The sequence below is a fragment of the Girardinichthys multiradiatus genome, chromosome 15 (assembly GCF_021462225.1).
Source record: "Girardinichthys multiradiatus isolate DD_20200921_A chromosome 15, DD_fGirMul_XY1, whole genome shotgun sequence".
Taxonomy (NCBI): domain Eukaryota; kingdom Metazoa; phylum Chordata; class Actinopteri; order Cyprinodontiformes; family Goodeidae; genus Girardinichthys; species Girardinichthys multiradiatus.
Window position 1 is genome coordinate 13,756,517 of NC_061808.1, and position 23,179 is coordinate 13,779,695.

Genomic DNA, 23,179 nt, shown 5'->3' on the forward strand with positions numbered 1-23,179 from the left:
GGAGAGACACAGAAGACTTTAAATAGTTTCTATGTTCCTTCCGCAGGTGATAAAACAAGGAGGAGGAAGGTCATGCAGATGGACTTGTCAACAGGTCTTGTAAAAATGTCTGATAATGTTACCTTCTTGTTTGCAGACGGACGCAGCTCTGATGTACGACGCCGTGCATGTGGTGGCGGTGGCGGTGCAGCAGTCACAGCAAATCACCGTCAGCTCTCTGCAGTGTAATCGCCACAAGCCGTGGCGGTTTGGAGGCCGTTTCATAAACCTTATCAAAGAGGTAAAACGGCCATCACCTTCAGATGGGCTGAACTCTGCAGCTCTCTCTTTGTTGCATGTTTTACATCATTTGCTTTGTGCAGTGTTATTCTTTCACTTATCAATTTTTATTTTGTTTTCCATGGGCAACATTTTGTCTTTGTTGTCCCTCGTGGTGATCATTGTGATCAAATGGACATAAACATCTCAAAACATTTCCCAACCTTGAAATTCTCTTCAATATTTTTGAAAATGGAATCCAAAGAAAACAGCTTTACTCAAGATAACTACAATTTTTTTTAGATGTTTCATTATCTTTCCCCCTCCATTTTCTCTGTGCTTATCACCTCCTGTGTTTTTATCAAAGCCTTACTGTCTCCTTAACTCCAGTCAGGGTCAGCCATTTGCTTTGTTCTACAAAGCTCTTTCATTCTGTGGATGGTATCATTGCAGGTAATTTCACAATGAGCCATTGTTGCAGCCGGTGCTTCCAACCCCCCACTTCCACACCTCATCCTGCTTCTGCCGTTGCTCTCAACGCCCGTCTGTTCCTCCAAACAGCTTTGATGTTAAACTTCAAGCCCAATGAACCACATGCATAATGAACTCTTACCTGTCAAACCTGTCTCTGTTCTCACTGCTTTATTGTTTCTTGTTATGTTGCTTAGACAGCAAAGGGAAAACCAGGTGGAATTAGAAATATGGGAGAGTAAAATGTTAAGTTAAGAAAGGTTGGATTTTCTTGAAAAAGGCTTCAGGATTTCAGTGTATTCCTGCTTCCAGGCTCACTGGGATGGTTTGACGGGACGTGTTCTCTTCAACAAGACAAATGGGCTGAGAACAGATTTCGATCTGGACGTCATCAGCCTGAAGGAGGAAGGGCTGGAAAAGGTGCGTGCTTAATTGTTACCATTTTTGGTAAATGATGTCTAAAGCTTTAGTTAAAAAAGACAAAATGTTGTTCTTTCTGCCTTGAAGTCACAAAAGATGATGTGAACTTGACACTAAACTGTTTCAACAGATTGGAACGTGGGATCCTCCCAGCGGTCTAAATATGACGGAGACTCACAAAAGCAAGACATCAAACATCACCGACTCCCTGGCAAACAAATCCCTGCGTGTATCCACCATTCTGGTAGACTAGAGAAAGCACAGATGCACTGCACACTTACAGTGTAGAAATATATCAGTTGCAAAACACTCTGATTTCTATATCAGCATGTATTTTAATGACAGGAGGAACCATATGTGATGTTCAAGAAGTCGGACAAGCCTCTGTACGGGAACGACCGCTTTGAGGGGTACTGCATCGACCTGCTGAGGGAACTTTCTGGTATCTTGGGGTTTCGCTATGAGTTGCGATTAGTGGAAGATGGGAAGTATGGAGCACTGGACGAGGGCACAGGCCAGTGGAATGGCATGGTGCGGGAGCTCATGGACCATGTGAGTTGACATTCACCAGGGCAATATGCATAATGTGTATGTTGAAGCACAGGGATCTGTTGTTGTTCTCCCTTCACTGAGGCTAGAACACATATTTTATAAAGAATTTTATTTGAAAACACAGTATGTCTTCAAAATAAAATTACATCTCAGTCCTGCTGCTTTTATGTGTTTTCTCATGTCTGCTCTGTACAACTGTGTTAAAAAAAGAGAATCCTGACAGCTTTACTGAATAAGTGGCAAAATGAATTTACAATAAATGCATATGCAGGTGTTATCAGAGCTATTCAAAATCCCCAGGCTTGTAAAATAAGCTTTTCTTAAGTCTCAGCTTTTATTGCTCATAATTTGCACTCACCAGCCACTTTATTAGATACACCTTGCCTACCCTTATACTCCATTGCATAGATTCAATGAGGTTTCTGAAACGTTCTTCAGAAATTTTGATCCATATTGGCATGAAACAGCATCGCATATAGTTGCTGCAGATTTAGCAGTTGCACCTCCACGATGTAACTTTCTGTTCCACCAAATCCCAAAAGTGCTTTTTTTCATTAAGATCTGGTAACTGTGGACACCATTGTAGTACAGCAAATTCATTGTCATGTTCAAGAATACAAGTTTTGGAAGATGGTGTATTATCCTGCTGGAACTAGCCAGGGGAAGATGGGTACACTGTGGTCATAAAGGGCTGGGTCAGCGAAATTACCTGGGTAGGCTGTGGAGTTTAAACGCCATTAAGTTGGTGCTAAGTGGCCCAAAGTGTCCAAAAAGTAAACCACCATTACACCACCACAACCACTCCTGCCATCTGAATGTTGCAGCCGAAGTCAAGACTCAGGCAACGATCTCTTATTGTCCAATTTTGGTGAGTCTGTTTCATTGCCTCAGTTTACTGTTCTTAGCTGATGAGAGTGGCACCTAGTGTTGTCTTCTCCTAATGTAGCCTACCTGCTTCAAGGTTCAACATGTTGTAGATTCAGAGCTGGTTTTTCGCAAACTTTGGTTGTAACAATTGGTTATTTAAGCAACTGTTGCCTTTATATCATCTCAAACCAGTCTGCCAAACAACTTCTGACCTCCAACATTAAAATACATTTTTGACCACACAACTGTTACTTACCTGATATTTTCACTTTTTTCAGGTTAGTCTTTGTAAACCTGAGAAATGCTTGTATGTGAAAATCCCAGCAGATGAACAGTTTCTAAAAAAAACTCACACCACCTCTTCTGGCACCAACAATCATGCCCCTTTCAAAGTCCCCTAATTTCTGTTATTTCTATTTATTTCCCATTCTGATACTCTGTTTGCATTCAGCAGGTCATCTTCACCTTATTTAAATACCTACATGGAGTTGCTGCCATATGATTGGCTAATTTGCTAATGGTCTTAACAAGCAATCAAAGAGGTGAACCTAACAAAGTGGCCGTTCATTTAATCATTTAAATCTATATTAGTATATACTGTATTTTCTAACAATACCTAATAGGCAAAATCAGCCCTTAAAGAACTTAGATTTGGCCCTTGATATTCTAAAACAAGAACAACTTAAATAAGTAAAATGGATGAAAATAGAAATTTTATTGAATCTGATTTATTTATTTATTTATTATAATTATATGTTTTATTAAAGCTAATTATAAACAAAAGACAAAACATCCTAAATGTCTAAATCTGTTGGGTTTAAGGAAAACATAGTCCTAAAGTTGTATTCATAATAAAGGTAATAACCTTTGCACCAGGAGACCCAAATTATGGCTAAACGTTTTTTTTAATAACAGAAGAAAAGGTTTTGCATTTTTACCAATCAAGACCTAACATTTAATTTTATGCATTGGCTGTATTTTTTGTGTCATAGTGTTTTATGTAAGATAAATAACCTGGTTGGTTGATAACCATCTTAAACATCTTCCAGCTTTGCTGCCTAAGAGGATATTCTTTCCATGGCCCTTTAATAGCTACAAGTGAACAGTGTCATGGAAAATAAATGCTGCCCACTGCTGGTAAAAACCATAGAAATAATTTGAGTAGATGATTAAAAAAAAAAAAAAAAAAAAAGCTCATCTAAATGCTGGAACAAAATACAAACTGATGTTCTTTTTATTACCTGAGCAAAGATAGCCATGAGGAAAAGAAATCAGTGCCAACCACAACATCAAAGAAAGTCCTGAGTAGGAACTCAAACTAAATGGGGTACACACAGCTGCTGTACAAAATTAAATAATTCTAAGAAGGATTATGTAAAAATACTCAGGCACAAGTGCTAAGCAGCAGCCCAAGGGTCTAATGTTATGTTCAAAGGGGACACAAGGCTAATTTGTCACAGATTAATCTACAGCAAAGACTGTTGCCTGTGTGACTCACCTTTGGCACAATATAAGAAGGATTAGACATATTACCTGTAATTTCCAGAAAATCTTTTAGCTGAAGCACTGGCATTGCCAGTTTTTTTCCTTCATAGGTTATGTCATTCTTCATTGCAAATGTGATGTTTATATTTGTTTTGCATTTCTTATGTGCTTTTTAAAGCACTTTGTGATTTTATCTGTGAAATGCCCAACTAATAGAAATCAATTATTTATCTAATTATATTAATAATATTCCTTTTTATTTATTTGGTTGCTGGTTGGTTAGGTGGTTACTTTGATAGTCATTTCTGTAGTTGCTCATTTTATTGTTTGTTTACCTATTGTTTGCTCTATTGATCTGTTTGTTTAATTGGTTGGTAGGTTGATTGCTCTGGTGTTAGGTTGTCCAAACAGTTGATTGATTGACTGATTGGTCTGTTGTTTTTATTTTTTATTTTTTTGTTTTGAGTTGTATTGGGTAATTTACTTTTCCTACTCAAAGCTAACTCTATTATCTGATTGCAGAAAGCAGATCTTGCTGTTGCTCCTCTGGCCATCACCTACGTCAGGGAGAAGGTCATCGACTTCTCAAAGCCCTTCATGACTCTGGGGATAAGTATCCTGTACCGCAAGCCCAACGGCACCAATCCTGGGGTGTTCTCTTTCCTCAACCCGCTCTCCCCGGATATCTGGATGTATATTCTGCTGGCTTGCTTGGGTGTCAGTTGTGTGCTGTTTGTCATAGCCAGGTAACATGTCAAGCCATCCTATTTTATCCCTCCCACCTATTGTCTTCCAGTCAACTTGCCTGGCTGTTATTCTGACATACAGGTTACTTCATTTTGGAGCAGCAATGGCATCTGATCTGAAATTATTGTAAATTATATTTCAGGACAAATTATTTTCCCTAAATACACTGAGACTTACACCAGTATGGTCATTGAATAGAGCCCCTAATACCTTACAATACAATACAACTGTAAAACCAGCAGCCATGTCTCCTGATCAAGTTGTGTACAGTCTTTACTCCATTTTGAAGAAATCCCTGATGCACGGCTGATGCAGTGTGATGCGTGGTAACCCCAGGGCTCTCCTCCCTTCATCCGGAGAGGTTTGGGTTTAATGCACATCTCAGCAAATGTTACCGGCAAAATGATCACATGAGAGGAAAGCAGCAACTGTCACCCAAGTTAGTTCAGAATATGCAACTTAAAAAAGCATTTATTTCTACAGTTGGTCAGGGTAAGTAATTAGCATAAAATTACTGTTAAATGTATTCTTGTTTAAATAAAACAAACCCTCTGCTATTTTATTAAATTACAACCTTCTTTTTGTGTGCTTACGATGTGCATTATATTTATCGTGCACCATATCAATCATGCAAATAGACCTGGTTATTTATTCAAGCCTAAAAATATGCAGTCAAATCTGAAATACAGTGTTCTCTACAGTTCGCTGAGTTGGTTTTCTCATAATTGTAGTATTGATTGCAGAGCTGCCGGATTGATTAAACAATCTCCCCAAAAGAAGGGTATATTATTTTCTTTAATCCCCTGCAAATAGACTGAGTGAAGTGAGCTTATGAAGTCTCAGTTTTGCACAATAAAACACTAAACACCTCAATCTCACCAGGGACTTGTGTCTTTGACTCAATTCAGTTAAATTTTTCTTCACTAAATTAGCTATCTCATTTCAACACTCCAAAATAATAATTAAAAAAAACACATTTTACTCTGGTTTCTTCCAACTCCTTTTGTGGCTGAATTGATCGCTGCAATTATTTACAAAATAAATGGTGTTCTCTCAGATCAAAAAAACAAATTTCCAAGATGCTGCCTTCTGTCTAAAAGAGTAGAAGATTTAAATTGCATTATTATGTGTTTAGATGATTTACTAATCATTGGAGCTTTGTAAGCGCTTTACAAACACCTTTGCAGCAGGTTTCAGGTGCCTGCAATTTTTAATACCCTAACCAAGACACCATTTACACTTGGCCTTAGATGGAAAAGACAACAAATATATCAGCCCAGTACGAGAAATTGAATCCAACAGGAAGGTAATGGAGAGAGCGTGTTTTGTGCTAATATTGTAGAGACAGGTGAAAAAAAAGATGGGGAACAGTTCTCTTAAAATTCAGCTTGTAATTCAACATGTCCCATGAGCTGATTCTGAGGAGGTGACCTTACGTCTGCCTGTTCCACTCCCACCCCCCTCCTTCTGATTGGTGTGCATGACGCGGTTCTGCAGAAATACAGGCCAGCCACAGGCAAAGGTCGTATAGAGCAGCCTTCGGGCCCTGCACGTACAGAATACACATGTAGAAACTGACAGACACAAACACAATACAATCAAGAGTGCATTTTATAGATCTGCACCAACAACCTTGCTGTCTGCATACATCTTACGTCGCCCTCAGTCTGCCTCAGGCTGCAGCTTCACATTATATGTAATAACTGTGAACAACCACATACCTGTTTGACTTGGAGATAGCTGTGATAGTGACAACAAAAATTTACAGCTGCTTCTGCAGAACTTGCACAACTATAAAGGCTCTTGCAGAAACACAATGAATGAATGCAAGAATAAAAAGGAGGAAAAAACATGTGCAAGCGAACAAACTGAAATCCACTTAGCTCCACAAGGCCATTGTGTAATTACTGTTGCCTGTGGTTCCAAGGAGACAGAGCTCATTGACATTCCTGTAAATCAGGCATCCTGATTGTGTTGACAGGAAGAATTATAGTGTGTCATCACCACCATGTCCACACAGATGATTCTTGAGGGGATAGAATTGCAAAATGCTCCCAAGGAAGGGCAACATCTCAAAAATGTTGCTGCATTCTGAATACATCTACAATCAGATCAGTAAATTAGGCAACCAAGATTAAAGAAAAGATTAAAGTGAGATCACTTGACATGTCTATGTTTATATATACAGTTATCAAGCAAAAGCCTTTCACTTTGTTTCATCACAGATTTCAGGAATTTGAATTTATTTGTCAGATTCACTATGCAACAAACAGCTTCCAGCAACATTTTACATAATTAAAGACTGTAAGAGTAAAAAGATTAAAAAATGTGTGGAAATCCAAGAAGACTGAAAGAAATTCACCAGGTTACATAAACATTATTGATTTGTGGTGATACCTTCCTGTAAGGGACAAGTAAAAGCCAACCATGCCAGCATTATTCTCTCAAAGCATCAAGCATTTAGTCCTCTTTTCTCCTCCCAGTAAAAGATGACTCACCGGGAATAATCACTTTTTCTTCCCTCCACATCTCTGCAGGCCATCACCTGTGTGTTTTTTCTTTTTTTTTTTACACCACTGAAGTCTTAAATGTGCACTCATCTGTGTAATGAGAGGTTTATGTACTGCAACCCCTTCATAATATCCCTCACTTTGTAATTGTGGACGGACTGTTCTTGCTGACACAGTCCGGTCACGTCCTGCATTGACATTTTGATTCACCTGAGGAAGCGTTACACACTGCTTTCCTTAAATATCAAGCCAATGCACAAGCACTGCAGTTTTCATGCAGTGTTTTAGAAAAGTACTCATACCCACTGAGCTTTTTCACATTTTGCTATGCTATAATTACAGATTTCAGTGCATTTTCTTGGGATCTTATGTGATAGACCAATAGAGAGTACCACATAGTGGTGAAGTTAAAGGAAAATAGTACATGCTTTTCAAAATTCTTTATGAATAAAAATCAGTAAAGTTTGTCGTTCATTTCTATTCAGCCTCCTTTAGTCAAACATCTCTTGCTTCAATAAAGGCTGCAAGTGTCCACCAGTTTTGCACATCTAGAGACCGAAATGTGTGTGCATTCTTCATTGCAAAATAGTTTAAACTCAGTCAGATTGGATGGAGAATGTCTATGAAACTTCGATGTTCAAGTCTTGCCACAAATCCTTAATTGGATTTAGGTCTGGATGTTGACTAGGTCATATGAATATGGTTTGCTTTAACCATTCCATAGAAGCACCGGCTGGTGTTGAGTTCTAAAAAACTTTCAAAAATATTAGAAACATTATTTAACAGCAGATTAGAATAATTTATAGAAAATGTGAACTAATTAGTGAATGTCAGCAATTGGCAATCTTAGAGTCCTTAGAAGAAATAACATCTGTGTAAGAATTATGATGATTGATTAATTAATATTTATCAAGAATTATAATTTAAAATCATAATTTGAAAAAAAAAATAATTTCTTAATCAAAAATCATTACTTACGAATCGAAATCAGAGATGACCAACCAGTGGAAAAACACGAAGGTTGCAGACAAAGGAATAGGGAGTTTTCACCATGAGGTTCTAGCAGTCCAACTTTAAGTTCACCTGAGTCTGTGCTCAGGTGTTCAAAAACACCGTTAGACATGCACAGCTTCAAAGCGTGCCAGCTTTCAGAGTCCAGCAGCAATCCAAGTTTCAAAAAGACATTGCATGCACATACAACTTAGAACACATTGGACTATAAGTGGCGATTCTAAATCGCCCTAAAATCCTACTCTATCCTGTCCAAGCTATTTCTAATAGAAATAAAAACAAAACACGATTACTTGCTGTAGTCTTCTTTAGAGAAGGGGGAGCAGTTACGTGTCTGTAACTAACTCAGAGGGAAGCAGTCGTCTTCGTCCTTGGCCTCCTTTGGCAAAGGGGAAAATTATGACGGACCGTCAGCAGTCGACTGGAACAAAAGAAGGAGGAAGATTTTGTCTCCTTGAAAACCTCCATGGGTTTTGGACACGTGTCCACGTCTTTGATCGGTAAAGTAAAGTTTCCTGGTCTTCTTATCCCATCAACCTCTTTCATGAATTTGGCCAGTGGGGAGAATGAATGAAAACCCACGTGTGAGTTTCTTCTCCAGAAGGATGCGTGCCTCAGTTGCGTGGGTAACCGGTCTCGGTTTTCAGCGTGTAAAGCAAAGGGGAGAGGCCTCATGTTGTTATATAGTCCACTGTGACATCAGAGCTGCGATGCCCCTTCCTATCAGCTGCAATCCCTGCTGGGAGTTATGGTAGCAGCTGCAATCCCTGCTGGGAGTTGTGGTAGCAGACCATACCGGGGTATGTAGTAGCAAACAAATGGTCCAACATCTGCAATTGATAATAAAAAGATTGTAACAGGATTGTTTCTCGATTTAAAAAAAGCATTTAACACAATAAATCATAATTTACTAATAAATAAATTAGAAAGGTATAGGATCAGGGAGATTGTGTTGAATTGGGTAAAAAGCTACTTCAGAGATAGGAAACAATATGTACTGTTGGGAAATATCAGCTCTAAATGCTTGGGCATTGCTCGTGGTGTACCCCAAAGATCAGTGCTTGGGCCAAAGTTTATTATTATGTACATAAATGATATGTGTAAAGCTTGTGAAACTATGAGAAGTGTATTAATTGGTAATGACACAAAGATATTTTTTGTGGGAAATGATATGGAGGAATTGCTTAACAATGTAAACAAAGAAATAAACAAACTGAAGGTATGGTTTGATAGTAATGAGTTATTGTTAAACTTCATTAAAACTAAAACAATGTTATTTCGAAATTGGAGAGCTACTGTGATGTTGTAGGAGAAGGGGTCGGTTTTAATAAGTTTATACTTTTACCCACTCCTTTGAACGTCTATCATTTATTGCATTACTGTCATTATTTGTAATTTACAAATGTTCAATAAACTTTAAAAGAAGAAGAAAGAAGAAAAAGCTTTCCTACTGGACGATTGATTGGCACCCCACTCTTAAGTTTTTTGCAAACTCTTACAGTATTTCTTTAAAAATTGCCCTGAATTTTGCTTTAATCAACACAATTCCCATCAACACTGAACCGCCATTTGTCCCTGGTAAAGAAAAGAATCCCTACAGCAAAATACTGCCACCACCATTTTTCAGCATGGGGATGGCATGTCTAGGATGAAGTGGAGTGCTAGTTTTTCACTAAACGAGGCATTATATTTTCCTTCCACTTTATAATTATGTGTTGTTTTGTGTTGGTCTATCACACATATCCCTATACAGCATACTGGTGTGTGATTATAATGCAAAAAAAATGTGAAAACCGTCTAGCATTATGAGTACTTTTGCAAAGCACTGAATGTCTTGGAAGCTATTTCTGAGGCTATTTTCCTATTTGGCTTCCCCATAAATATATATGCAGATAGATTTTTCTATTATTTACCTTAGTCTGTCATCCTTTTATATATTGAAGATATAGTAAAAGCCATTTTTAAGTTAAGTGCTTGATGAGGAATTCTGTCATTAAATAACTTTGCCCAGACAAGCCATCCAAACAATCCAAACAATGTGTCTTTTCCTCTGCATCTTTAAAAGCCACAGTTGACAAATTGGCATCACTTTTCCAAACAGACTAAGCCTTTAAGACAGGACCACAGGCTTATTAGCATGCACTAAGTTGCAGGAAAAGCTCCTCAACACCATTACCTGACAGACCCCTCGACTCTGCATAAGCAATGTTCTCTCTATCAACCACTTCAGCACAAACTCAATCAGTTCCCATTGCTTAACACTAACCCAATCACCTTGTGCTAATGCCATGCCACGTTTGCTTAGGATAATAAATGGGAAATGTCCACAAGTGACCTAGAGACACCAACAATCTGCCAAAACAGGCAGCAGATGAATGGGGGTAAAAGGGGGAGGTTCACAGGGGAAGTGAAGCCCTGGGGGGTAAAAAAAAAAAAAAGAGTTTGCTGTTAGAATGAAAAGGGCTGCTAGTGTGAAGGGAGGATGAGAAAACAGGAAAAAGCTGGAAGAAGACAAGCGATGTCCAAAAGGAGCAAACAATGTAAGGAACATTTATCTGTATGCAGACAAACGGTGATTGCAGCTGCTGAGGAAATATTTAAACGCTCCACAGTAAGTTAAAGGTAATGAAGGGCAATATCATCATGCACTGGGACATTATCACCAGTGACAGTGTTATTTCAGCGTATTGATTTGCTCCACAGTAAACCAATGGCATTTAAATATGCCAATATGTTGATTTCAATGAAAACATGAATGGCTTGCTTTACTTTCTGCAGGAGCTCTAATTTCAAAGGCATGAAAGCACATTTTGTTACACATTTGCAATTCTTATATCCCTGCTGCTTCAAAGTCCTGTTTTCTCTGTGATTTACATCAGGGAATTCAGTGTTCTGTGTCCATTATACTGACCTTAATGTCTTTCTGCTCTTTGTCCTCTAGGTTTAGCCCCTATGAGTGGTACAACCCGCACCCATGCAACCCAGACTCCGATGTAGTGGAAAACAATTTCACACTGCTCAATAGTTTCTGGTTTGGAGTTGGGGCTCTCATGCAGCAAGGTATTTGCCTCAGCCTGTGATTACAGTTGCTCTATGTAGCTGAAGCTCTCTGTATCCCACTGTCCTTAAGGGCTGGAAGTTTTAAAAAAACCCACTGGCAAAAGAAAAGGATGTCAAAGGATGCTTGGCAGCTCTCTGTTCACACAGACTAAACATGCATTTCTAAATAAGACACACATGTCACAAAACAGCCAAAAGCTTCACTACTTTTTTTTCATTTTTGCAGCCTATAAGACATTCACAGGACAGCTGTTTTTGTGCATAGATTAAATTACACAGATTTGGACTCTGAAGGCTGTTGGGACTGGGTTTTATTTTGGGGTATCTTACTAAAATGTCTGGACACAAATGCATTTGAGCATTTGCGAACTATGTCTCATTTCACATTTATGTACTTTTTTTTGGTCTGTGAAGCAAAATTCTTGTGATACATCATAGACTGTGGTAGTAATGTAATGAAAGTGAAAACATTCAAGGGTTTATTGAAACATTTGCAATGGCATGTACTGTAGGTCATATAAAATCAGACCAAATGAAAATTTGCATGGTTGCACTAATATTAATGCTTAACATAGAAAAATGCAGTAGAAGTTGGCATAGAAGTCAAAATTATGTTATCTCTAAATACCAAATATGGGGAAATGCAGCATATTTCAGGCTTGGTCTGTTAATGTATTTTTTTTTACCAAACTTTAAGGCTGTTCAGTACATTGTACATTCTGCCAACCAACTTAACATTTTTTCTTCAAATAATTTCCAGTACGGATCATTTAAGTAATGATCAAGAAATTTTTTGCTGCACCTGAGCATGCAGCTGCACCTTGAAAAAAAGCCATTAAAATACTGAGCACTACGAACTCAAGGATGTAAATAAGACTTTGTTCAACATTTCTAAGAGCAATGAATTGTGTTCAGATTGCGGTCAACGGTTTCTTTAGGTAAATGGACAAAGATAACAGCTTTAGAGCAATAACAGTTCATTATCAGTTCTTCATAAAGGGAACCTCCAAAATTAGATATTGTTATCTAGTGTAACATTTGCACAACTGAAGGCTTTGAAAAGCATCACAGTTTAAACACTTGAAAATTAATTTTTCTAACACTTGATTTTCATAGTAAAAAATCTTTAATGTTTCATCAGAGAAATATCAGAACACATTTCACACATTCTTAAACGGTTCTGTTCATATGTCTCTATTTAAAACTGAGTTTATTTACAAATGTTTCTACACTGAAGTTTCTATCTTCTCATTCCTCCAATCCTTGAAATCCTAGGGCTAAGTTCAGTTGCTGTAGATTTTTTTTTTCTTCTTCTTAGTGCTAAAGTTTTATTGAATAATTTAAGTTGTGTGTATTGGCCTGGCTTGGAGGAAAACTTAAAACACAGCGTTTATGTGACGGTAGCACTAACCTTAATACTTTGGAGATTACAAGCTCATGATTACACATCTGCCAATATCCAGTCTCCTCTTCTCTTGCCAGTGGCCTCTCAGCACCTTGAGCTCAGCGGGGTGTGGAGTCAGGATGTGAGGTTACCTTGGGTGCATGACTCTCTGGCTCTTCCTTCTCCACGCTGTTCTGAACAATCAATACCGACTGTGTTTGATTTATAATCGTTGATTTATGCAAATACTCTCCTCCCAGCAGACGTATTTGATAGTACTTTTGGGTTTCTCTTGCATTAATTAAAGGATTCACTTCTAGATAATTTAGCTTGTTTGAAGTGTTTGAAATCATCTGGTGTTCAGAGGTCTCTTGAGTAATACACAATTGAAGGTAGTTGCAGATGTACTGAAGCTACAAAAACTCAGTTCTCAAAGCAAGTTTAACTGACACAGTCGTGTGGTGTTTTTAAATGATGATGAGAAGATTAGAACCATAATGAGATAAATCTGTTTTGCAGCATAACATTTATTCCTGCCACTTCCCCCACACCTCAGGCTCCGAGCTCATGCCCAAGGCCCTGTCGACTCGAATAGTCGGAGGCATCTGGTGGTTTTTTACCCTCATCATCATTTCATCATACACAGCCAACTTAGCTGCTTTCCTCACTGTGGAGAGGATGGAGTCCCCAATAGACTCCGCTGATGACCTGGCTAAACAAACAAAAATCTTGTACGGGGTGGTGGAGGATGGCGCCACCATGACATTCTTCAAGGTAATGTAAATATCTCCCAGCAGAAATTTACCTAGCGTTATTTTGGTTTGTTTACGGGTCTTTCGGATTTGAAAATGGTCAACTTGCCCTAACAGGAGTCAGAAACAAAAAAAGACAAGTGGTGTAATGTACAGGTTTCAGAAAATATTAGACAGCTTAATTTCTACATGAGATTCAACCATTTACATTGCTATTCATTCCCATGTTTTTTTTAAATACTTAACTATACATAAAACTGATACGCAGTGATTTAAGTACATGGATAAAAAAATGTTTTTTTATGTGTATAAATTGGAAATGCTTAAGTACAAACTGGGGCCACAAACTTGCAAGGTGCAACTTGACCTGAAGCTTTTGTGGATGTACACACACAATCATATGTTTTCCTCAAAGGTACACCACTCACTGTTGTTTGCCAAAGAAAGGCTGCCCAGTTCCTTTTAATTACTATCTAGATGTGGTAAATAAATAAAACATTGAGAAATGCCCTTAACCTGCATTTCTACTAAAAGATCAGCAGGGGGAGAATCAAAGGACTATAAAAAACAACTCCCATTTTGTACTAAAGGTCAAAACTTTAGAGCTCCAAGTTGGGAAAATCTAACTTAAACCCTCCCTGAGGAAGACAGAATTAGAAAAAGGTGTTGTTACTGGGCTTGCTTGGATAAAATGCTTAAAAATATCAGCTTGTATTGCTAACATTAGCTGGTCTGGTCAAATAGTTCAACAATTTGCAAATCCCAATTATTTTCCTAAGTGGAACTTAAATGCGATTTCGTTAGGTTTGACGTCATTACCAGATCTTTGTTCCAACTGTTGTGGTGAATACAACACAGCATGTATACTGTATAATGTATAGTGGAAGCCTATGGGAAAAATTTCACTTGATTTATGATTTCAGGGAACATTACCCCATCCCTGGTCTTGATCAATTTTATGTAATAGATGCCGATGTTCATTTTGTTACTAGTGTTCCAGTTTAGGAAGAAACTTTAGAGTAACATAACAAAGCTTGACATGGTTGTTGTCACAGCTGTATGTTTCCAATGCATATAACTAAGTTAAACATACACTTTTTTCTGCTCTTCAGATACAGTTTCATTTTACAAGTGCAATGTCATATTCAATAAATTAGAATATGCATTCCGATAAAGCTCATTTGTTGGTTTAAAAATACCTTTTGAAAATATATTAGACATGCATTTCATTAAGCCCATATTTCTGTTTTAAAAATGTTTTTTATTGGTCTGATTCAATATTCTAATCTTAAATGTCATATTTTTCATTAGGAGGCTATAGTTCATAATCAGAATTATTTTCCAACTTTTAAATAGGACCCTAATAAAATGGTATATGTTTTGGCTCATAAAAAGTTTATTGAAAACTTTATTTCCCTTACTTTTTCATACAAATACTTGTATAAATTTGTGTTTCTCTAATCAGAATGCAATGACCTGCTCTGCTCTGGCTATTTGCAGAAGACAAAGATCTCTACGTATGATAAGATGTGGGAGTTCATGAACAGCAGGAGGCAATCTGTGATGGTGAAGAGTGTGGAGGAGGGCATCCAACGTGTTTTGACCTCCGATTATGCCTTCCTTATGGAGTCCACTACTATTGAGTTTGTCACCCAGCGTAACTGCAACCTCACACAGATTGGAGGCCTTATAGACTCCAAAGCGTATGGAGTAGGAACACCTATGGGTAAATCACCTGAAACCCCATTCTTTTTCTTTGGATTGATTTGTATTTGCAATGTTAATCATAATAGAGAGATATAAAAAATACAACAATACTGATAAAAGTATGTTTTTGGATTATAATTAGTCTCTGGGAATGTTAAGTATGAATGTTTTCTTTGTTTGTTTTTGTTGCTAGAGTCATGGTTATTAGTGTTTCACAGAGTTGGATGTAGATAGATAAAAACCAAATCCCTCGAAAGGTTTGATCAAATTTTGTCTCTGTCCACACTGTAACCTTTGGGATCACATAGGCATGACTGTGGAAAACAAGAAGCCTCTTGAAAGCCAAAACGTCATACAGCACCTTGCATAAATATTCATACTTCTTGTGCTTGTTGGCATTTTTGCTTTTCTAACTACCAACATCATTGTATTTTTTTGGGATTTTAAGCAACAGAGCAACACAAAGTGGAGCATAATTGTGACATGTAAGAACATTAAATGTGGTTTTCGATTTCATTTGCAAATAAACATCTGAGACCCTAAAATAAAATCCAGACAGAAAAAACATGTAAAAGAATGTGCTCCGATCAGATAAGACTATAACTACCATTTGTCATGGCCTACTTTCAAAGTTTTATGTTCTGTGGAAAACTAACTATACAGGTCCTTCTCAAAATATTAGCATATTGTGATAAAGTTCATTATTTTCCATAATGTCATGATGAAAATTTAACATTCATATATTTTAGATTCATTGCACACTAACTGAAATATTTCAGGTCTTTTATTGTCTTAATACAGATGATTTTGGCATACAGCTCATGAAAACCCAAAATTCCTATCTCACAAAATTAGCATATCATTAAAAGGGTCTCTAAACGAGCTATGAACCTAATCATCTGAATCAACGAGTTAACTCTAAACACCTGCAAAAGATTCCTGAGGCCTTTAAAACTCCCAGCCTGGTTCATCACTCAAAACCCCAATCATGGGTAAGACTGCCGACCTGACTGCTGTCCAGAAGGCCACTATTGACACCCTCAAGCAAGAGGGTAAGACACAGAAATAAATTTCTGAACAAATAGGCTGTTCCCAGAGTGCTGTATCAAGGCACCTCAGTGGGAAGTCTGTGGGAAGGAAAAAGTGTGGCAGAAAACGCTGCACAACGAGAAGGGGTGACCAGACCCTGAGGAAGATTGTGGAGAAGGGCCGATTCCAGGCCTTGGGGGACCTGCGGAAGCAGTGGACTGAGTCTGGAGTAGAAACATCCAGAGCCACCGTGCACAGGCGTGTGCAGGAAATGGGCTACAGGTGCCGCATTCCCCAGGTCAAGCCACTTTTGAACCAGAAACAGCGGCAGAAGCGCCTGACCTGGGCTACAGAGAAGCAGCACTGGACTGTTGCTCAGTGGTCCAAAGTACTTTTTTCGGATGAAAGCAAATTCTGCATGTCATTCGGAAATCAAGGTGCCAGAGTCTGGAGGAAGACTGGGGAGAAGGAAATGCCAAAATGCCAGAAGTCCAGTGTCAAGTACCCACAGTCAGTGATGGTCTTGGGTGCCGTGTCAGCTGCTGGTGTTGGTCCACTGTGTTTTATCAAGGGCAGGGTCAATGCAGCTAGCTATTAGGAGATTTTGGAGCACTTCATGCTTCCATCTGCTGAAAAGCTTCATGGAGATGAAGATTTCATTTTTCAGCACGACCTGGCACCTGCTCACAGTGGTAAAACCACTGGTAAATGGTTTACTGACCATGGTATCACTGTGCTCAATTGGCCTGCCATCTCTCCTGACCTGAACCCCATAGAGAATCTGTGGGATATTGTGAAGAGAACGTTGAGAGACTCAAGACCCAACACTCTGGATGAGCTAAAGGCCGCTATCGAAGCATCCTGGGCCTCCATAAGACCTCAGCAGTGCCACAGGCTGATTGCCTCCATGCCACGCCGCATTGAAGCAGTCATTTCTGCCAAAGGATTCCCGACCAAGTATTGAGTGCATAACTGTACATGATTATTTGAAGGTTGACGTTTTTTGTATTAAAAACACTTTTCTTTTATTGATCGGATGAAATATGCTAATTTTGTGAGATAGGAATTTTGGGTTTTCATGAGCTGTATGCCAAAATCATCCGTATTAAGACAATAAAAGACCTGAAATATTTCAGTTAGTGTGCAATGAATCTAAAATATATGAATGTTAAATTTTCATCATGACATTATGGAAAATAATGAACTTTATCACAATATGCTAATATTTTGAGAAGGACCTGTACTCATCACCCTGAACACACCATTCCTATGATGAAACATGGTGGTGGGAGCATCATGCTGTGCAAAAGCATTTCATCAGCAGGAACAGGCTGGTCAAAGTCCATGAGAAGATGGATGGAGCTAATTATATAGTAGCCCTGAAACAGAACCTGTTGCAAGCTGCTGAAGACTTCAAAATGAGGTGGATGTTCACCTTCATCAAATTCTATTTTTAGTTTTCAATTCAGTTTATTTATATAGCAAGACATGTCATCTCAAGGCATTATATTATTCAAATTGGTTAAAAAGTTTTTCTATCTAAGGAAACCCAGCAGATTGCATTGAGTCAGTGACTTGCAGCAGTCACTCCACCTGGAAGAGCATGTAGCGACAGTGGACAGTTGCTTGCATTGACTTTGCAGCAATCCTTCATACTGAGCTTGCATGTAGCGACAGTGGAAAGGAAAACACCCCCTTAACAGAAAGAAACCTCCAGCAGAACCAGGCTCAGTGTCAGCGGCCATCTGCCACGACCGACTGGGGGTTTGAGAGTACATACAGAAGCACTGATCCAGGAGTACTTTCTATGGGAAAGAAAAGTTAAACATGAATTTTAGTAGCTCCTTTAGTGGCTTCATCTAGGAGAGAAAGACAGCAGATGAACTCTGAGCCAGTTGTCAAGTCTAGAGTATAAAGGGAGCACATACAGTTAGTTGCAATAAAAGCTCAGTCAGTAGCTATGTCTAGGAGAGAGACAGGGTTAAACACTGAGAGACAGCGTTTAATCAAAGCATATTTAATTGTTAGAATGGGCCAGTCTTGAGCCGGACTTCAATTTCATTTAGTCAGGAATTGCAAGTTGCTTCAGAAGGTCCTTCATCCCTTCAGCTGTAAGACTCCACAATAAAAACTTATAAATGTACAATACAGCCAATACATGTGTATGTTTCACTTCATTTCTAGCTCTTCTTTCTATGTACATAGTGTTCATTTTTGTTGTAACTTTATTCTTAGTTTTGGCATTCATTTTTCATGTTTCATTTTTATTTTTTGTTGTCTTGATTGCACGTTTTGCTCTATTTGTTTTTATTATTAGTTTTTCTTTAAATTATCCTTGTAGATGTGTACCTTTTCACTCAGTCTTCCTCCTGTGACAATTAAGTTAGCCCATTGAGGAAAAATAAAAATCTTATCTTTCAAAAACAACAAAATAAAAAAAAATATTTATCATTTCCTTCCTTTTTACAATTATGTATTATTTTGTGTTTGTTTGTCACATAAGAGACATGTGAAATGCATTAAGGCTTGTGGTTCTTCTGTGCTAAAATGTGAAAAACATCACAGAACATGAAGACTTTTCCAATACACTAATCCCTTTTACTAATTTACTAAAGTTGTTTTTAATCATTAGATAGCAACTAAAAGCACTTAAGAAGAAGGTTAACATGAGCACCTGCACAAGTTTCAGCTGCTGTCGTGAGCCTGCTTGTGCCAAAACTATCATTATGGTCCTGGAATAAAACATCTTTAAAAATATATTATTGTTACCACAGAACCAGAACAAAATAGCACACATATCAAAGCCATAACATACTGATAATGCTGGCCAGAGGCTGTAAATACTTCTAGGACCAGTATAACAGAGGTTAGTGGTTGCGACAAGGCCACAGAGATGGCTCTTACCAGCTGTAATAGTGGTGCCTATCATCAGTAATATGAAAGCCATCAAACTAGAGAGAATCATTTCTGGCTACTCACATCTGGACCTGGCCTATGCCTTTGACTGCGGGCCAGTTATGAGTCGGCTGGGATGCAGTCGTCGCCATGGTGATGGGGAAGCTAAAGAGAGGCAATGAAATATATCATTGTGGCTGCGTAAGTGCAGAAATATTTACAGTAACGCCCTTGAGATGACATATAGAACCTAAAGATGGATTTGCTGTTTCATTCATGTGGGGATACAGTGTAGGATAAAATCAAATCAGTTTTCATAAAAGTTCAAATTTAAATGTTTAATCCCAAAGCAATTACTGACCACTAACGCTTTTCTGCCTCTAACAGTGTTATTCATTGCTCAATAGGCAAATTACAGCCATATTAATGTTTCCGTAGAGGTTTTGAGATAGTTAATTTTTTTATTAGTTCAAAGGAAGGAACAATACAAGTATTTTTTCCTTTTCTTTTTAATGGTGTCTTTGTCCTCATTTCTTTGCGCAACAACCATGAAAACCTCAGCTGTTACATCAACTTTAAAGCTTTTGCAGCTTTAAACTAGAAGCAGCTACGTATTACATCTTAACCTTTTGCAGCTTCTCAGCTTTCAAACATCTTTTCGCCCTAAAACACAAATGCGTCATCTTCTGCGCTATTGACTTAAACTGTGATCCTATTAATGCTTGAGGCCAGACAGTGGTAAGAATGATGGATGTCCTCGGGTGTTGAATATCTGTTAGGTAGCTGCGTATGCACAGGGTGTCGGGAACAACGCTTTTCCATTTGCCCAGATCCCGCACTCCATATCCTCCTCTCTAAGGACCCATCCTATTAGCATTTATCCAAGGCCTGCTTTGTTAGGCCATCATTAATCATTTGAAATATGAGAGAAGCCATAACCGGGGGACTCTGAGACTCGATAGATCTCTCATCTTTAAATGAAGTGGGGAAATGCTCCTCACATGCAAGCTCCCATGCATACACACGAGTGTGTTTTGGGACCTGTACTTGCTCCAGAGTGTGAAATGCATACAAGTGAGGCTAAGTATCTCTGGAAAAAAAAAATGCTGCAAAAAAACTTTACTTGCTCAAAGTGCCATATTCTGTTTTGTTCCAACACTTGTCAGTGTAAACACATAGAGACTGAAGATGAAAGGATGATGGATGGTGATGTATAAATGATAGATGATACAGCGGGGAATTAGCAAAAGAAGCTGACAGGTTAAACTCTATCAGGGTGACAAACAAAGTGATGCTACCAACTACCTGGAGCCATATTTTATTAATTTCCCTTGAGTTCAGAACAGAACGTTTTCATGTTTTTAAAAATAATCTATAACAAAACATATTTGTTTCTAGTCACAGCTTGTAATCCATAGAGCCAAGTGTCTAAAATAGAGATGTACAACCAGGCATTAATTATGCATGGGTTTATAATCACACAAATAGATTAATACGCCTTTAGAGCAGTGAAAAATAGGAAGCATGCGAGCTCAATGTAAGTGTTAATCTTACTTTTGGTTTGATTAAGAGTATAGCTCTGCCGTAAATAGGAGAGGGCCGCGACTCAGCTGCTGTGTGACAATTGCTCCAGCTTTGATCATGCCAGCACCCACTGAGCCTCAATGTCACTAAAGTCTGGCTCTTTCCCACTTTCCGTGGATTTGGTTCCTTTCGCCTGACATGCACAAAAAAACATAGCAATTGTGGAACTTTTATCTCCAGTACCCACATATAATCCCAAACATATACGGGAACCGTGTGATGTTCGCCCCATAGGGCTTTTCTTTTTTTTAAGGCGCTATTTCTGTTGCATGAAAGTGTCTGCGAACAGCAGCTAATTTGTCAAAATCGACTGCGGTTCTGCTGCACAAAAAGCCAAATTATTGTTGCCAGCTCCCTGCACGTTATAATCCGCATGCTGCAAAGATGAGTGAGAATTTTGGAATCATTCTGTGAAAATATGGATTAGCGGGATTTGAAGAAGGACTTACAAAAAAAACTCCCTCTAAGAAGCTAACAATGACATGACAGGTTTTATGATCACAAGTCTCAATGTGTTTCACACACCCACAAACAAAACAAGGACTGTACCAGACCCTCAAATATGTTCCCCAGTCTCATGTTGTGCTTTTTGTATCCACAGGCTCTCCTTATAGAGACAAGATCACAATAGCTATTCTTCAGCTGCAAGAGGAAGGGAAGCTGCACATGATGAAGGAGAAGTGGTGGAGAGGCAACGGCTGTCCAGAGGAGGAGAGCAAAGAGGCGAGCGCTCTTGGAGTGCAGAACATCGGGGGGATCTTCATCGTGTTGGCTGCAGGGCTGGTGCTGTCAGTCTTTGTTGCAGTGGGGGAGGTCCTTTACAAGTCCAAACAGAACGCCCAGCTGGAAAAGGTACAGGAGCCATTTCTGTCAGGATTATGGGAATTGGCCACGATGATAGCTAATGGTGAACAGTTGCAGGGTCATTGGTCATTGTTCAAAAACGTGTTTGTGTTTCACACTGTAATAGAGCTTCAAATCATGTGCACTGAGACAAAATACATTTACACTCCAAAAACTGGGTCAGGTGCATAGCTGCAAAATGAGTATTTAAAATCATAAAAAGGCTCAAACACTGCAGGAGTCCATTCCTGGCTCATTTATTGCACCATTTTGAAGCAGAGAGGTGATATTTTGAGTGATTCCCTCTGCAGTTCAGTCCTCTGAATTCTGCAGATTTTAAGTCTTTTTGTTCAGTCAAAGTAATCATCATTCAATCAAAAGTGTTTTGGGTGAAGTACTTTTAAATCTTTGAAAATGGTTTAAAACATGCACAGTGGGTTATTTGGGATAAACTTAACAGAAAAATGAAACCGTTGCTTTCAGTAGCTCTCTGAAGTCTGCACATCCCTGTTAATTAGCCAGTTTTTTATGCCAATGTGATAAGTCATTTCATACCTTTTTTCACCTTTAATACAATATTTTTACTGTACGATTCAACTGAGATAAATGCAAAAGCTGCAAGTGTAGCCACCCTCACACTAATACTTTGTTGAAACACCTTTTAGCATTCAGCTTAAGCATTCGGTCTTCTTGAGTTCAAACCAGCCCTCAGCTATAATGAATCTGATCCACCTGAAATAACTAAATCTGATAGAAATGGGTTGTGGACATGAGATATCCTCATAATCTGACAGGTTTGGAGAACATCTGCAAATTAGATCAAATATTCATAAATAAAGATGTGGGACGCCGATAGAGTCCTACTAAAGACTGAATGATTAAATTAATTCAAAATATGCTTCAATAAAGTATTAGCTTAAGGCTGATTATCGTGACCAGCTTTTTAATATTTTCCTACAAACAAATGTGTTTATTGTATAAGGGTTTGGAGACATAAAAGAAGAACGTTTTGAAATTATTTATCATGGTCTAAATTTTTTACCTCACATAACCCAGAAATCTTAACAGGGTTGTGCAACAGGTTTGATATTCACTGTATCTTTGTGACCCAAACCTGGAGAAGTAAGCTGTAAAATCATAAAAAACGTAAATTACGTGTTATTTGTGTTTTACTTTTAGCATTTAGGTGAATGTTGCATTCCAAGATTCCTGACCATCTGGCATATTTTCTTCGAAAGATTTGAAGGAAGTCTCTAGGATTTAGCTAAATCTTACAGTCTGCCACACCAGACAAATGTGGCTATATTTACAGTGAAAGAGGTAGTCAGCACTCAGATTTTTGCAGTATTTCACTGTAGTAAAGACATTTCAGAGGAAGATAATAAAACAAAAGGCACTTTTCAAAGCACTTTGTTTTTCATATTCTCTCTCACAGTATTTGCAAGGCTGAACTTACAATATAATCAGTCATCCAACCTTATTCAGCCAAATCATACAAAAGATTAGAAACATTCATGGGCAATACAGGGAGCTTTTAATGGGTAATATGCAACAAGTTTCAACAACAGAGCTTTGGCTTGGGTTCGGTAGTTTTCTCTGTTTTC

The 23,179-nt window shown here is 38.3% G+C and overlaps 1 protein-coding gene across 3 annotated transcripts in view; it reads left to right on the forward strand.

Annotated features, from left to right (window-relative positions):
* The window catches only part of LOC124881923 (glutamate receptor ionotropic, kainate 2-like), a 107,806-nt gene that overhangs the window by 76,354 nt on the left and 8,273 nt on the right, over positions 1 to 23,179 (forward strand). For all 3 annotated transcript variants that reach the window (XM_047387873.1, XM_047387874.1, XM_047387875.1), the window contains 9 exons: positions 137 to 280; positions 1,042 to 1,149; positions 1,280 to 1,393; positions 1,495 to 1,701; positions 4,576 to 4,799; positions 11,263 to 11,381; positions 13,322 to 13,539; positions 15,018 to 15,243; positions 21,334 to 21,584. In XM_047387873.1, the coding sequence (XP_047243829.1) occupies positions 137 to 280; positions 1,042 to 1,149; positions 1,280 to 1,393; positions 1,495 to 1,701; positions 4,576 to 4,799; positions 11,263 to 11,381; positions 13,322 to 13,539; positions 15,018 to 15,243; positions 21,334 to 21,584 (1,611 nt within the window). The remainder of the gene's footprint in view (positions 1 to 136; positions 281 to 1,041; positions 1,150 to 1,279; positions 1,394 to 1,494; positions 1,702 to 4,575; positions 4,800 to 11,262; positions 11,382 to 13,321; positions 13,540 to 15,017; positions 15,244 to 21,333; positions 21,585 to 23,179) is intronic.